Genomic DNA, 15,888 nt, shown 5'->3' with positions numbered 1-15,888 from the left:
GATTCACTGGTGGCTCACTTCCAGCCAGTTGCTTGGGTCCATTGAAATTAGGACATGAAAGCTACTGCATGCCCCAGCAGATCCTGCTTTATGTTTTAAGTCTGCAAGATTTCAGCGGACAGCAGGCATAACTGCTAGAAGCAGTAGATATTCTCGATTACACAGAATTCTGAACAAAGAACAGTTTTGTATGTATTATTTTTCAAACAATGCCCTGGACATCTGCTCTAAATGGTGCTGCCTTAGGTTCATTTACTTCAGTTTACCTTCCTAACAGCAGTGTAAATTGACTTGCTCATTTATGGTGTCATGAACAATCTCATTTGATTGCCCTCATGGAGGTGAGCTAGGCTGCCTGTGGGGATTTCACAGAGCTCTTAAGGGAGAAGAAAAAGACAACAGGAAAGGCTACTGAAGAGGCTCAGGTGAATATCATACTCCCTAAATCACTTTTCCCCTCATTAAATAAAAAAAAATAACGAAATAAAATAAATGCAGCAGCTGTTTCAGCATGTGAAAACAGTGAGTACATTCTGTCCTTATCACAACCCGTCTTGGCCATATAACTCCTGAGGCTGAGGGTATTGTTGCTATGCTGTGAACGGGAAAATCCTCTATTTTCCTGGCAATGAGAAGCAGTTATGTATCAGGTGATTTTTTTATCAAACTCACAAGCAGTGAAGAGATCAAAGGATCCATAATCCTTTCCTAGTATGCTGGAATCTGGTATTTGGTAGCAACTGAATGAACAGCAATGCAGACAGCAAAATCTTTGGACATATCCCCAGAGTTCTGAGCTTTTACAGAATTGATCATATTTCCCATGTGCATCTTTGGAGTCCAAGCAGCTTCTTTTTTTCTTCTCTTTCTGTATATTTGAGAGTCAAGAGACGCACTAAAGACAGAATTTATGGAGTAAGAAAGGCAAAGTTATTTGGGCAGATATGTGAACTTCTCCTGACTGAGGGAGTGTGTTCTACTCTACCTACTTTAGGAGTAATAGGCAGCACATGGCTTTTATTACTTTTCTGCCTGGTTTGATAAATGTTTACCTGCAGAGAGTTGGTGTTGTAGGAAATCCCTCATCTTTAGAACCACAGATCTGAAGCCTAACAGAAAATCCACCAACCTGTGGGAAACCGTGTTTCACTAAACTTGACATGAGCTGGTTTCTGCCATTTGATATTTTATGCCAAAGAGATATTAAAGAAAAACAAAACAAAACAATGAGTGGTTAAACTTGGACCTTGACTGAACTAATCTCAGTTGGACACATGAATTCTGGATATGTGTCCTCCTTAGTCACCTACACAGAGCTCCATCTAGTTTAATTTCTGTTTTATTTGGAGGCTGTTTTAAACCTCAAGGGTTTATCTGACATTAAAGATTCCTTGATGTATTCCGTGGGATGAAGGGATTGTTTATTGTTCTGTGGTCAAAATAAGCATGTTGTTCATCTAGAGGAGGCTCTAAACCCAGTTTTATCTACCTTACAGGGATTTCAGTTTAACTCAGGCACTGCAGTCCAGCTGCCCATACCACAGCCACTCTACCTCACAGTCTAGCTGTTCATTTTGGGGATGTATCTGATACAGATCCAGACATAAGTTCTCTCAATCTTTTCCCCCTTTTCATCTCTTTTCTTCTGTTTTAAATTTGACTGTTGGCAGAATCTAGGATTCATCTAGGACTGCTGACATCACTGCGCCGTTTATCATTGGTTACCTCCTCCATGCCTCAAAAAATCAAAGTACCAATAAACATATTTTCTTCCTGTTCTTTTATTAGTAACTGTTTTAAACAACAACTCTATAGGCAGCAAGTGAGAAAGTCTGCAAATCTACACAGATTTATTGGACTGGTTATACTGTACAATCAAATGAACAGACAAACAGCAACACAAAAAAAACCCCCACAAAACTTCAAACCAGTTAGGATAAGTTAGGATTTAAGGATTTGAAGTATAAATAAATGTATTATTTTGGATTAAAGTTTTTGCCTTTGTAGCTTTACATAATTAAAAAGAAAGCATATTTTAATTTGCTTTACTCGTTTTTCTTGGATCTTATTTAAGCTTAATCATTCACAAGATTATAGAAATCTGAGAAAATCTTTAACCTGTAACTACCTCTTATACTGTCTTCTGCTATATATGTACTGGCATTTAAATGAAACAACCAAGGGAGTCTTAAATGCCATCATAAGCACATTCATTCCAGCTTTTCGTAAGATTGTATAGGTTGTTCAGCCAAGGAGCTTGACTTTGATGTTTTGGGATCAGTTATGGCTTCATTGGAGGGTTGAAATTCAATCTTAGATCACTGTTCTGTAACAAGCCAGCACTATAAGGTTTTACAACAATAGTTGGCTTCTTCCTTATCTTGACTGCTCATTGACTGTAACTGCATTTTTAAAATGTCTGTTTGGTTTAGATGCAGCCATCAGCCTTGAGTATATCATACTGCCACCCACTGTGCTCTGAGAAGTGGGACTAGTCGATAGTAGCTTTTATATCATTTCAGTCAGGTGACCCTGCAGAAAACATAATGGCAGACTACTTTTTCCTATTTTGATGAAGCTCTTCAATGATTTACTGTTGTCTTTCTGAGCCAGAGCCTGCTGATGTTTTTTCTTTTTTTTTTTTTCTTCTTTTTTTTCTTTTTTTTCTTTTTTTCCTGAGCCAAAACTAGAAGCAGGAGTGGAATTTGGTGATTTTTTTTCTTTTAGGAATTAGCCTTAGTTTTATGCCTGACTGATAAAGTTAAGCTGTTATTAAAACGTAATAATAACATTTGTTAAGATGTGGCAAAAATGAGGTAAGGAAAAGAACCCTTTCAGTATCTTAAATATTCTGACACAGATTTCTAAGACATGCCATTTACTATTACTCCTTTTTATGTCATGTACTGAATTCTCAGAGGAGACTGATAGTTTGCCAGTCATTTTGCAGTGGCTGGTTCTGAGACAGTACAGTATGTTGGCTTTCAAAAATAAGTGAACATATCCTGCTCACTACTTACCTGTCTTTCCTTAGGCAGTTTTGAAAGAATTGCTGGTGGAATGCTGATGACTGACACTTCTTTTTTTTATTATTTTCTTTTTTTTTTTTTTTTCTGCAGAAATATTTTGAATTATTTTACCCAAACATTATTTATTTTTTTCTGTAATACTATTTGCTATTACTGTAATCCTCTCCTTCACTAAAACACAGAAAAAGAATGGCGGAAACAACACTACCTAGTTCTGAACATTTTTTGTATGATCCATAAGAATAGAACAGATGATGAATAATTTTCACTTTTGAAAGGCAACACAGAATCTCTTCAAAATGAGGACTTATGTCGTACTTGACTTTTTTTTTCCCCATTGTTTCTTTGCTTTGGCCTTCACTAACCTTTACTACTTCTCTTTTAATAACCTCTTTCAGCAGCAATGCCATATATTTCTTTTGCATTATATTTTATCCACTCTTACAGCTACCCAAGTGACAGCCAATTACCTATCTGACCAACACTGCAAAGCTATTTTTGGTATTAGATCATCAGGCTTGTTTTTCCTTCGACTACTTGTCAGAAGGCTAGCAGTTTCTATTTTCCTTCGTGAAAATCAACTTACTATTAACATCAATGATTTGCCAAGAACCTTCCATGAAATCCAATAAACTACACAACATACAACCTTGCGTATGTATTTACTGAGAGATTACCACCTTAAAATCGCCTCTAAGCTGGTTTTTCACCTAGACAAATGAACTGGGATCATTAAAAATCTAATGGGAAACTCCTCTGTGGTCACATAGTTGCTTTAACTTGTTACTAAAAGTATAAAGAAGTTATTTAAGTAAAATTTTCACATTTCATTGCAACATGGGATTTGTTAATAAAGCCTCTGTTCAAAGATGTTAAGTGAACAATAAGGAGGCTCTAACCTTTAGCTGAGGGACAGTAACTTCCTAAATAGGACATTTCAGACACCACCCTTCTACTTCAAATTTAAACCTCCTGCCCTTAGTTACAAACCTGACATTTCTCTCATGTTAAATCTTATGTTCCTTCTTATTGAAGTCAAGCATGTCAGTAAAATTCTAAGTGAGAGTATAAGGTCTGCATGAAAGCATTTTATTCTTTACCTGTCAGTCTTTGACACAATTTTTACTTTGTTATCCTACTTCTTGCATCACCTGTTAGTTCTCTGTTAGAAATGCTGCATTTTATTAGCTGCTAAGTCTCTATTCTACTCTCCAGCACTGGGGTTCTATCCAGACTAGCTTGGGCACCAAAAATGAACTTGATCTGAGGTCTTTGATATTCCAGATTAGTATCCAGGCTGCAAGGTCATGTAAGCAGCTCCCAGTGCTTCTCTCCACTCCTGCCTCAACATCATCCTCTTTGTTGTGCTCATGCTGCAGGTAGAGCTTACTGGAGGAGGTCTGGGAATCAGTTCAGTTTTAATTGTTAGTCTCCCAAACTGAACTGAACTGGCATACAGGAATGTCATTCTGAATGGCAGGCAGCACTTCTGTGCTGTTCAGGAGAGGGAGCAGTGGCATAGGCTAACCAGAGGCTGTGGAGTTTCTTTCTTAGAGGTCTTCAGAAATCACCTGGCTGTGGGCCTGGGCACCCTGCCCTGGTGTCCCTGCGGAAGTGGGGGTTGAGTCAAATGGAACCAGAGGGCCTTTCCAAATTCAGCCATTCTGTGTCTGTAATTCGTTCAGTACACTGCATTGGCTGTGGAAAATAGTGATAATTGTAATAGGAGCAACAGTCCTCAGAGATTACTCGGGGCCTGGAAAGTCTTTCTTTCTAAAGCCACAGATTAAATTTATAGTGATAAGATGAAGCAAAGGGTTTTGGAAGAAAACATTTTTATCCTTAAAACCACTAGTTAGTATGTATGTCGAGATGTGCCCTGGCACTTCTCCTGTGATAATTATTAGCAGCATCAGCCAGCACTGAGTCTTACATGCATAATTCAAATGGCTTTGATAATTCCTGACTTGAACTTAGAATACAAATGATCTGGGCTATATTTTTTGGATTTACCTCTTTTTTTTTTTTTTTTCTTTTTTTTTTCTAATGTTTTTTACTTTTGAAAGTGAAAGTCATATTAATTTATTTGGGCATTTGTCCTAGTTCTTAGAATTGGCTTTTTTTTATTTTGGAAAAGATTTTGAAACTACAGTTATGTCTTTTTAGTTATATATTTTCTGATTACTGTTAAATGTCTTGAATAAAAGCTTTTGGGGCATGGGATTGATAATTTTTTTTGGTTAGTATTTCTAGCGATTGTTTTACATGACATACTGAAGCAGATTTTTAACTTCAAATGAAGAGTTTATTAAGCTTTCTCAATTTTGTAAACTCAGCAATTTATAGGGTATCAAGTTTGCAGATATTTCTTTATATCATTAACCATTTACCTTTAGAAGAAGCCACCTGATATGTCTTTGTTTATATTAAGCCATTTTTAAGACCTCTCTTATCTAAAATTATCAGTTGCCTACTGAACACATTTTTCTTGATCCATTGACTCTTTCCATTAGGTATCTATTTGTATGGATGTATCTATTATTCATCTCAAACGATTGTGTCTTTTATACAAAAACTTTTCTGTTAAAATGTAAAACTGACTGTTATCCATGAGCTTTCTGACAGAAGAGAAAATTGAGTTTTTACACTCATTTTGAAAAGCTGACTTTGTAACTCATCATTCAGACAGCAGCTGATATGTACTTTGAAGTATAATAGGACCTGAGCATTTATTCCATAGGGGGCATTTGTTGGAGCATGACCTCAAAAATGTTTTTTAATCTATCTATTGAACAAGAATATCTTGGTGATTCCTTTCTGTAGATGCTATGCAGTATTGCTGATTGCTGTCTCATGTTTGTTTCCACTTCACCAAAGGAGCACTAAGGCTACAGCTGTTGTATTTTGTCTGTTCAAGGTATCCTAAACAGGTTCCCCGGGTGGAGAAGTTCTAAGAGGTTCACTCTCTTGACCTCTTGCAGGTCTTGGCATTAAAGGGCTTGGATACGGCCAGAAAAAGTTCAGCCCAGAAGTCTTTAATGCAACCCAATCTCGTAGTTCATTACATTATCCTTTTAAACATTCCCCCTTGCTGTACTAATAGACATAGCAAAAGAAAGAGGTAAAAGAACTGGAAACATGCATCACATCTTCATTGAGTGCTCTGGCAGAGTCCCGCTGGAGCATTTTACTGCTAGTGCTGGTCTCCTGAGTTGTGCAGTTCACATCACGAGATTGTCAGTGCTGATGGTGCCTAAATAAAAAAGCACTCCCTTGGCAGCAGTAGCAAGAATTATTGCATTTGCTTTTCTTATTGTTATGATAAGTAGATGTTACTTCCTATCAACTTTACATTTTTAAAAGCTCTTGTGAACTTTTTTTTTTTTTTTCTACAACAGCATGTAAGTTTCATTTAAAACAGTTTGTAATTTACTAAAACTGAAACCCTCTTCTGTTTGCAGGAAAGGTCTGGAGCTTCTTTCTGCTTTTATTGTTAATCATTACAGTTTCTGATGGAAACTCCTGAACTTTGTTGTCTTAGATGTCATTGGTGCCAGTTGAAACAAGTACCTGTTTAAAAAGTTATATGGTCTCTTTATCTCTTTCTGGTAACCAGAAAACCCCCACATTGAGCATATCCATTTTGTCAGCCTTCATCTTTGTGCCCTGCTAAGTTTTTAGTTATCTTCCATAGCTGGGAGAAGTTGAGACAAGTTATTATGGAAACCTCTGTCTTGCCTTCAAGGTTTATCTGTTTCTTCTTTTCTCTCTCAGAAAAACCTGAAAATGGTAATGGAAACAGTTTCTCTTTGAGAAATACACCACCTTTGTTAGCAGAATGTTTTCAGTAAAACACTTCAAAGAAATCCCATGCCCAAAGCTCCACGTTCGTACCTGGAAACTTCATTGTCACAGTGTCAGCTCCTTTCTGGCTGTCACATGGCAGAGGCTGGTCTAGCAGCCGCTTGTTGCTACAGAGATTCTGGATCCATGCAGAGTCCTGACTTCTTGTATCTGTGCAAAAATAGCTGGAAGTTGTGCCCCTGTTCTCCTTCCTCTATACTGTTGATTTTTGTGTAGTAAATTACCTAAATCGTAGACTAGGATAAGATCTGTTTTGTTTTGTTTTGTTTTTGTCATTTGCACAGAGCTAAAAAATCTGTGCTCTTTACCTCTGTGTGGGAATTGTTTGGGGTGAAACACTACTAATAAGAACAGCAGCACATATACGCTATCTCTATTTGGTGATATAAAGAAACCAGAATAAAATATATTTCCCTTGTCATAATCCTGAATTATTAGTATTTTTTCTTATTTCTATCCGTACTGAATCCAAGAAGATTTTTCTAGCTTAGAGAGGTAATTTGAGCAGGATGTACCTACCTCTATCTCTGTCTTTTCTTTAGATTTTTTCCTTGCTAATATATTCTGTGGGCTGTCAGGATGAGAAAAATTACACCATCTTGACAACAAGAACAAAGTAACTGTGACCTAGCTGCACAGGCAAGACTTACTGCACAACCCAATGGCAAAAGCGCTTGTTAGTGGGGAAGGACTGTTGCTGTATACTTGGCATTCTGCTCCCAGGACTCCTGTTTTACCTGCTGTCATTGTATATAAAAAATAAAGAGCCCTGCAGGCAAGAAATACAAGCAACTCTCCCAGTGCCAGATAAGTACTCTAAGTAGTTGGCTGTATTTCTGCTTCTGCTCTCTTTTGGACCTAGTAAATGCTATTTTTAATATATTTTTTTTTTTCTTTTTCCTTTTGGTATCCTAGATGGTAGCAGGGGAGGAATGGGTGTCAGAAAAGTAAACTGAAATGTATTTCTCTGTTTGTGGTGGATGTCTTTATCACAGTAGTCAACAAGAAGGCTAATTGTTTTTTGGTATGTGTGTGTCTACCCATGATGCACACACACATTTGCTCATCTCCATTTGGGAGATGCTTCTGGCCACTATCATGTTTTGAGGGATCCCAGTTCTGCCAGGTATAGCTCACAGCTTGTTTGGCAGATACTGTGGAGGTACACCTGAGGGCAAACTGTGTTTCTGATCCAGTCTAGGCATGGGCTGAGTAGCAAGCCTGTTAATACAGGTGTGTTGGGAAAACATGGTGGCTGTGCTTGTTGCCACTGCAGTACTGTCTTTCAGGCATTTAAGGCACTGATCAACTAGTCTCTGAAAGATTGCTCCCAAGGACTGCATTAAGGGACACATACTAAATAACTTTATTTCTATCTGTGCTGCAGGCTTTTGTCTTTCACACTACTCTACACGTTTCAGCATCACATGAAATGTCTAAGAGAGCACAGCATCCGTCTCTTGCAGCGAGCTGTCTGTGTGTAATGACTTTTCTCAGTCCTCACTGTGGCTGAAACACATGCTCACTATCACATCAATTTCACCTATGCCTGAGGAAGAAGCCAGGCAGTGGCATGCCACTGTGGATGCTAGCAAGCTGAGTCCCCTGCCATGTTTACTAAGCTCGTTTTGATCAGCAGTCTCACTGAACAGTGCATCCATAGCCAACAAACTCTTTTGAGTAGGTAGATATGAATAGTTTGCACACAGCTGGCCTGTTTCAGAGACAAGGACTCCAGAGGCAAGAGGACAATATTAAGCTAGCTGCCTTCTATCGAAGAGCATTACAGGGCATGTTCCATTTATTAGTGTGGGTGAAAACATAGGCTTTGCTACATGACAGTTTCAATCAGTATCAGCATGAGATTGACTGATGTGCAGAACTGAGTCTGATCCAGCTTCCCCACCCTCATCTCATTTGGTAATGTCAGTACTCTAGGAGCAAGATATATTATCTCTAAAAAATGGTAATCAGTGAATGAATTGTGTGCTTCCCTAATCCTGAAATATCTTCCCTTGTAATGGTGGAAATATACATTATTTCTTGCTGAGTATGAATGTCATGTCTTCTGTGAGTTTCCTTTGTGACACAGGACAAAAGTCTTGATATGTTGCTGTTAATACTGTGTGCCGAAGAGGCAGAGAGTTTTGAAACTCTCTATAATCATCTCACATGAGATTTAAAGCACCCTTCTACTGTATCTTGTGGTGTGTCGTGTGGTTTAGAAAAGCTACAGGAAAAGGTATTATCAAAGTGAGGGCATCTGAATTGCATTAGAAAGAGCAGGTGACTCTGAGGTTTCAGTAGTGAAGTCCCAAACAGGACCTTATTGTGATGTCCCCCAATCTACTACAAGGGGAAGACATGGTGAGAGTAACACCATGTTTACTTCTGTGTTCTGGTTTGGAAGCCCACATACTTCCATTTAAGTGAAAAATGCCCCATTAGGATTTTATACACTGAAATTCCATTTGAGAGGTCCATGCAAGTAGGTCATTTTCTGGATTCATTTATTAACTTGTGTAGTTATTTTCTATACCTAAGGGAGAGAAAGAAAATAATTTTGATTGATGTGGTACAGGTCAATGAGTTAACAGAAGAGAGGGCAGAGTGGTAGCAAAATAGACAGCTAATGCCATGTGAGCCTACAGCTTCCTCACATGTAGCAGTGCGCCTTCTGTGGTTCTGTCTTACCTACAGCAGGAGAAAGATGAGTATCACACAGGTTCAAGAGGATAACATTTAAATATTGCCTGCTGCATGATAATTTTTCATATATCTATATACTGTGCCAGGTGGTTATCTGATAAAAGTCAGAATAAATTCACTGATTGATGAACACCAGGTTTATGGTTCAACCCTTGTTTGTTTTAGCTATTTACATTTATCATGTTTATTAACCTCAGCATACAGACCTTTTTCATGGCTTACATATGGGATGATTTTTTTGTACTGAAAGGGTTGATTCGGCTCTCAAGTACCCACAGCCCCATCTTATAAGTGAGGACTGAAAATGACTAATATATGAAAATTGTAACGTTTTATTTCAGATTCCCACATATGATAATACTTTGATTCACAGAATCACAGAATTGTAGGGGTTGGAAGGGACCTCTAGAGATCATCGAGTCCAACCCCCCTGCCAAAGCAGGCTCCCTACACCACGTCGCACAGGTAGGCGTCCAGGAGGGTCTTTAATATCTCCAGAGAAGGAGACTCCACCACCTCCCTGGGCAGCCTGATTGGTATTCATAGGGCCATGCTTACTCCTTCTGTCTCAGTTATAAATAATATAAGTGCATATTTTGGTAAAATTCTGGGTTTGTAAACAATGTAGTAAAATCAGTAAAATCAAGTAGATGTGTAATAAATTCTGATGAGCACAGAAAGTCAGTTGTTGCTCAGTAGAGTTCTGTTGGGCTGCTCAAAAAAGTCTGACTATGACTGGAAAAATATGGAACCAAGTTTAAACTCCACTAAGTGTGCTACCAGGAAAGCTGATTTTTGTGTCTTTAGAGCAATAGGCTGGATTGTCAAGAACGAGTACGGAATGGGTTTGCAGAGGAATCGTAAAGCTGACATCACTACAGAGATGTTCATAAATTGTTGCAGGAGCTGAGCAAGAAGAGAATTCTGTTTTGCTGCTTTTATTTATTATTTTTACTAGGTTTTCAAAAGTGAAGAAATACGTGAAAACCACATACTGATGTAGGAGTGAAGGCTGTTGCTTCTTACATTCCTCCACTTTTACTCCCCTAAAAGTCCTCTCTCAAAATACAACAAGAGAGCTGATGGGCTGCCACTGCATCTTTCTGAATTGCAGTTGCCCAAAATGGCTTAGCAGCTTTTGGCAGCATGCAGGTAGATCATCTGGCTCTGGAGCAGCTTATTCCAAGGTTTTCTATACCCTTTTTTTCTCAAACCCTATATCCTGGTCCTTTTGGGCCCAAATCTCTCGCCTTTAAGAGAGAGACTGAGGAATTTACAGTAAAAAGTGTAGTTGGGACTAAATACAAGAAAACTAGGATGTAGGGAAGAAGAGAGCATGATGTCAATCCAGGAACAATAACAAGGTTCATGTGACTTTGCTCAATCTACGTGAGCCTGTAGGTAAAACAAATTTTGTATTTAAATGAATATTGTTAAGCCTTGTATTTTCCAGCATCTGAGGAGAAAATAAAACTTCTCTGTGATTAGTTTGTAGAGTCAAGTTTTATATGGAGGTTTTGTAACTAGTTTCTTCAAGTTTTATGTTTATTTTTCCCAGGAGCTCTTTTTTGTTAGGAGATCTGTACGATGACTAGTAGCTATCTTCAGACAGATAGCAGTATATTGACAACCCTTGACAAGGGCTGCAGCCAAGAAATACAGATTCCAGAATATTGCTATAATTCAATTTGATTAAGCCTGGTACAAATAACAAACAAAAACTGAAAAAATGTTCTCTCTCATGCATAATTAAAAACAGATGTTCTCTTTATGTGTTTTCTTACAGCTGGCAGCATTAGAGAGACAGATCTTCGATTTCCTTGGTTTCCAATGGGCTCCTATCCTAGGCAATTTCCTACAAATAATAGTGGTCATTTTGGGTTTATTTGGAACCATCCAGTTTAGGCCTCGATATATAGTTGTGGTAAGTCTCATTTATTATCTCTTAATTTTTGCAATTGGTTTTAAATTCTTGTCCTATTTACAAAACATAATTTTCTTGACATGAAACAACCAAATGTTGTTTCTGTAGAAACTTTGAATGTCTCAATGTTATTTTGAAAATTGAAGGCTAGTGGCATTTCTCAAATATTGGGAGCTCTAAGAATAACCTAGAAAAGACACTGCAGATGTATGACAGTTGTACAAGTTCTTAGTAAGTCTATTTACAGAAGTAGATACCTGGTTAAGAATGGGGACATCTACAATTAAGTTCTAAATAAATCAAATAAAGAAAAGAAAGAAAAGTTGTATTCAACTTTGCAATCAAAATCAACAGCCATTGAAAAATAAAATTAATCGTTCATAGTTAGACGCACCTTCCTCTTAAATAGACAGAAGCAAATATTAAATTTCTTTGGTCCTGTGACCCATGGGTTAAACAGAAATCTTCTCTTACTTGCACATAATGTTGCCAGTACCTGTATTTACCACCTTCACCCCAAATAGCTGGGAATTTTCTCTGATGCTTGTAACTTGAAGCCTTCACAACATAACCAGGAATAAAAATGCTTTTCAAGGCTTTGAACAAAACAGCTATCAGAAATATCCCTCTAACTATCCTACAACTTTCTCTTGAATGGATGATTGTTACATCTCTAGTTGATGGTGTCTGTGTCTGGAATATTTCAGTTGCTTCCAGCAATGGATTTTAAGAGGATTAGGTTGTTTAGGTTTTTTTTCCTCACAAGAGAATGAAATAAATGTCTTCTAGAGAAGGCTCATTAAACTAATACTTAAAAAGCTTCATCTCTTCTAGTCAAGCCTGAAATCCTGCAATTCTTGTCATGTCATGTCTTGAAAGAAAAAGTGAACAAAAAGTACACCCAAGGTGCTGAGGTTCTTTACATTCCCTAAGCTTCACAAGCAGACTATAAAAAAATGAAAATGGATTGATGTATTAAATAGCACTTTTATCTAATACCTGTCATTGGAGAGCTGGGAAGGAGTATATGTATGTACAAGTACTGGTGACCTTTCTGCTTCATGTTCTCCATTTTGGATGTACGGCAAAGGAAGCAAGTGAGGGTAAGCATCTGTAAAATTATATAAGAGATTGGTGTGTAAAGTGCAACAGCATACATCTCTTGCCCTTCAGGTTCAGCTCACTTTTCAGTCATGAAAGCTCTGATTTTGCTGTCAGAATGAAGCACAACAGATGCTGACTGCTTCTGCATCTTTTCCAAAGTAAATGAAAACTATATACTAATAGACATCATATATATTATATGTTACATACTATAATGTATAATTGTATATTAACACAACAACATATAGGAATATAATGATCGTATATTGTTTATTAAAGTAATACATAATCCTCCTTTTGCTCAGTTGCTACTTTTAGTCCCTGTGCTGATTTATCATTTGCACCAGTACAAGTGTTACTTCAGACACTTGATAAACTATCAAACCAGCACAGATCTAGCTGAAAAAAAACCCCATTTGTTAATTTAAGCAAAGGTTAGCTCTTTGCCTTGTTTCACAACAAGGACTGCACCAGAAGAAGAGAGGAGAGAAAATGGGAGCAAATAGCCAGTGGAATAGGACAAGAGCACTGATTTCTTTTGCAAAAACAGAGGCTTATGCCAGTTTAAATTGCTCATTGAGCTATAGCCTGAGGATCTTCCAATAACAGATTCTCCAGAAGCTGTGTATTCTAGGGCTTTGTCAACTACATCAGGGCTTTGCCAGCAGCAACAGGACAACAGGAATCCATGGTATGGACAGCAAAAAGCTCAACAAGTGCCAGCTAAAAAATTAAAAGGAATCTGAAGGCATCTTTCCCATGGAAGGACTCATACTGCCTCCCTCCTAATTCTGAAAACCTATGAAACTGTTTCAGCAGTAAGCCTTTACCACTGGCTTCAAATGTGAGGTCTGCTGGATTCAAATCTTCAGAAGTGTCCTGAATTTCAGAATGTGTTAAGGATGGTGTGCAGAGAGATTCCTACCCAGGCTGAAAAGTGAATTAGTCTCCAAATTCACTGAGAAGCTTCATGGGCTTCCAAGACAATCTGCACTTTCAGCCACATTTAAGCCCCTGAGTACGTACATAGTTGGTGTCTCACACTAGAGCGAGAGCTTGCTTCTGTAAGTTTTGGGGAAAAAAAAATATTGAAAGAAATATGTCTTTTTTATGTACTCTGACTATTGAAATTTCTGGTTTAGATTAAGCTAAGTTCTCTTTAACTGCAAGAATAACCAAATACTTTAGGAAAAGTATTTTTGGTATTCATTGTCTTTTCCTTAAAACTTACCTGAAAATCAGCTTTGCTAGTGCATCTGATGCCATTAGAATACCAAAAATGGAAGTAACGAAAGAATCATGTCAGAGACAACAGTTTACTTCTGTAAACTGGCTACAGAAAATTGGTTTGATGCATGTGTGAGTAAACTGTCCCTACAATATTCTGTCACACTCTGGTAGAGACCTTGACTTAAGCTGGGGAGCTCTGGGAACAGGCTACAGTTCTTCAGTCACAACTGAGCAGGCCATAGATCTCCAGAGCACTGCACTAAAAGCTGAATAAACACAGAAGCAGTTGGATGCTTCTAACTCTCCCACTATCATTAAAGTCAAGCTAGCTAGTTTAAGACTGGCATTTAATGACTACATAAGCTGTAGAAATTCATTTGACACCAGTTTAAGTATAGCCATTTTGAAGTAAAAGTCTGAATAAAGAAATTACTTTTGTTTCTTAGCTTGAATGATATGAAATTTGCACAGAACTGCAACATAATGTCTGGCTCTTGAAGCATTGCTGACAAGTACTATTGTCATTCCAAGTAGAAAAAGTAGTGTTTGACATTCTTATTCTACAGAACTTCACATACAGGACTATAAAGATGGCGATTCTGAAATCTGGAATTTCACTTGCTCGTGTGTAAGTTCTAAGTTCTCAGAGAAGCTTGGGAAACACAAAGGGAGGAAAAAAATAGCACTAACCCCAAATGTCCTAATTAGTTTAAATATAAGTATTATTACTAGAGGTTTTTTTTTTATTATTATTATTTTCTAATTTAGATTAATTGTTGTGAACAATTTGTCCTGTCATTAAGCAGATGTGTTATTTTCAGTGTTTGGATATTTTGTCACCAAGTTACATCAGTGAAAAGTTCCCAGGAGATAAAATAGTGCTGAGCTAATTCTTAATATTCCCATATTAGCTCATTTAGAACTTACAAAACATTTGCAAAGAAGGGAAAACATCTAAATCTGAGTTCTAACTGTAGTGTAATACACCAGTCACACAGCTCCAGCATTCTGCTGTGATCCTTTTCCCTATGCATACTTTTCCTTTCTTGATAGAACTTGCTATCAACAGCAAGATTTCAGGCTGTTAAAATTGATTAAAAATGATGACAGGATACTTGTTAAAGTTGTTTTTTCCCCCTCTTTTTACTTCTGGTATGGAACTTCAAAAGCCTTCTGAACAATGAGTCATATAGCTGAAATTGCACAAACCTGGCCCAAAGCTGAATGTATTAATGACTAGTGAGAGATGACAATAATATACTAAAATAGGGGAAATATGAAGTTGAATACTCACCTTGATTTATTCCACTAAACGATATAATACGTAGGCAGTGCGTAAGCCTGAAAAGCCAGAAGGCATTTTCTTCAAATGAGAAGAATGACTGGACAGTATATGGGGCTGTTTTACCTGCTTTACACAGTATCCAAGTATACACTGTGCAGAATCACAATGTGTTTGAAATATTTAAGAAATTGCTCCTTGAACAGCATTCTTGTAAGTCCTGAGTTATTACTGCTCCACCCTCTTTATTTGCACCCCTTTCCTTGTCATCTTCCCCAAATATGACAAAGTACATCTCTGTGAGTCCTGTTGCGTCTGAGGCACAAACAGCTATTACAGGAAGATCTGAAGACTCAGTAGTTGCTACCTTTCCTTTGGCACATCCCTGGGCCTACAAACATTTCTCCTAATGCCAGTAAACTATGTCAGAGGAGGTGCTGCATTTTAGATTAAATACACACTTGAGATACTTTGGAGACCAAAGCTAAAATTACCCCACAGTGCTTGCAGTGTTCTGACTTACAAATTCCCCTTAAACTCTCAAAGCAGTTATGTTGCACTGATAGATTGAAAGTACCTCTGTGACACTTTCAGTATGAAATCTTTGAATCACCAAGACTGGAAAAGACCTACAAGATCATCCAGTCTAACTGCCCACCTGTCATCAATAGTTCTCACTAAATGACTAAATGACTTGTAGAGCTAAAAGAGGTAAAAAAGTATAACTGATGAACTGAGTGAGGCTA

The 15,888-nt window shown here is 37.6% G+C and overlaps 1 protein-coding gene across 6 annotated transcripts in view; it reads left to right on the top strand.

Annotated features, from left to right (window-relative positions):
• The window catches only part of NKAIN3 (sodium/potassium transporting ATPase interacting 3), a 315,711-nt gene that overhangs the window by 141,194 nt on the left and 158,629 nt on the right, over nt 1-15,888 (top strand). For all 6 annotated transcript variants that reach the window (XM_085539514.1, XM_085539513.1, XM_085539515.1 and 3 more), the window contains exon 2: nt 11,389-11,526. In XM_085539514.1, coding sequence (XP_085395640.1) covers nt 11,389-11,526 — 138 coding nt within the window. The remainder of the gene's footprint in view (nt 1-11,388; nt 11,527-15,888) is intronic.

This window comes from Coturnix japonica, chromosome 2 (assembly GCF_054131305.1).
Source record: "Coturnix japonica strain WE chromosome 2, WE-NBRP24, whole genome shotgun sequence".
Classification (NCBI taxonomy): domain Eukaryota; kingdom Metazoa; phylum Chordata; class Aves; order Galliformes; family Phasianidae; genus Coturnix; species Coturnix japonica.
The sequence above is the reverse complement of the archived record's forward strand: the minus strand, read 5'-3'. Positions and strand labels throughout refer to the sequence as shown.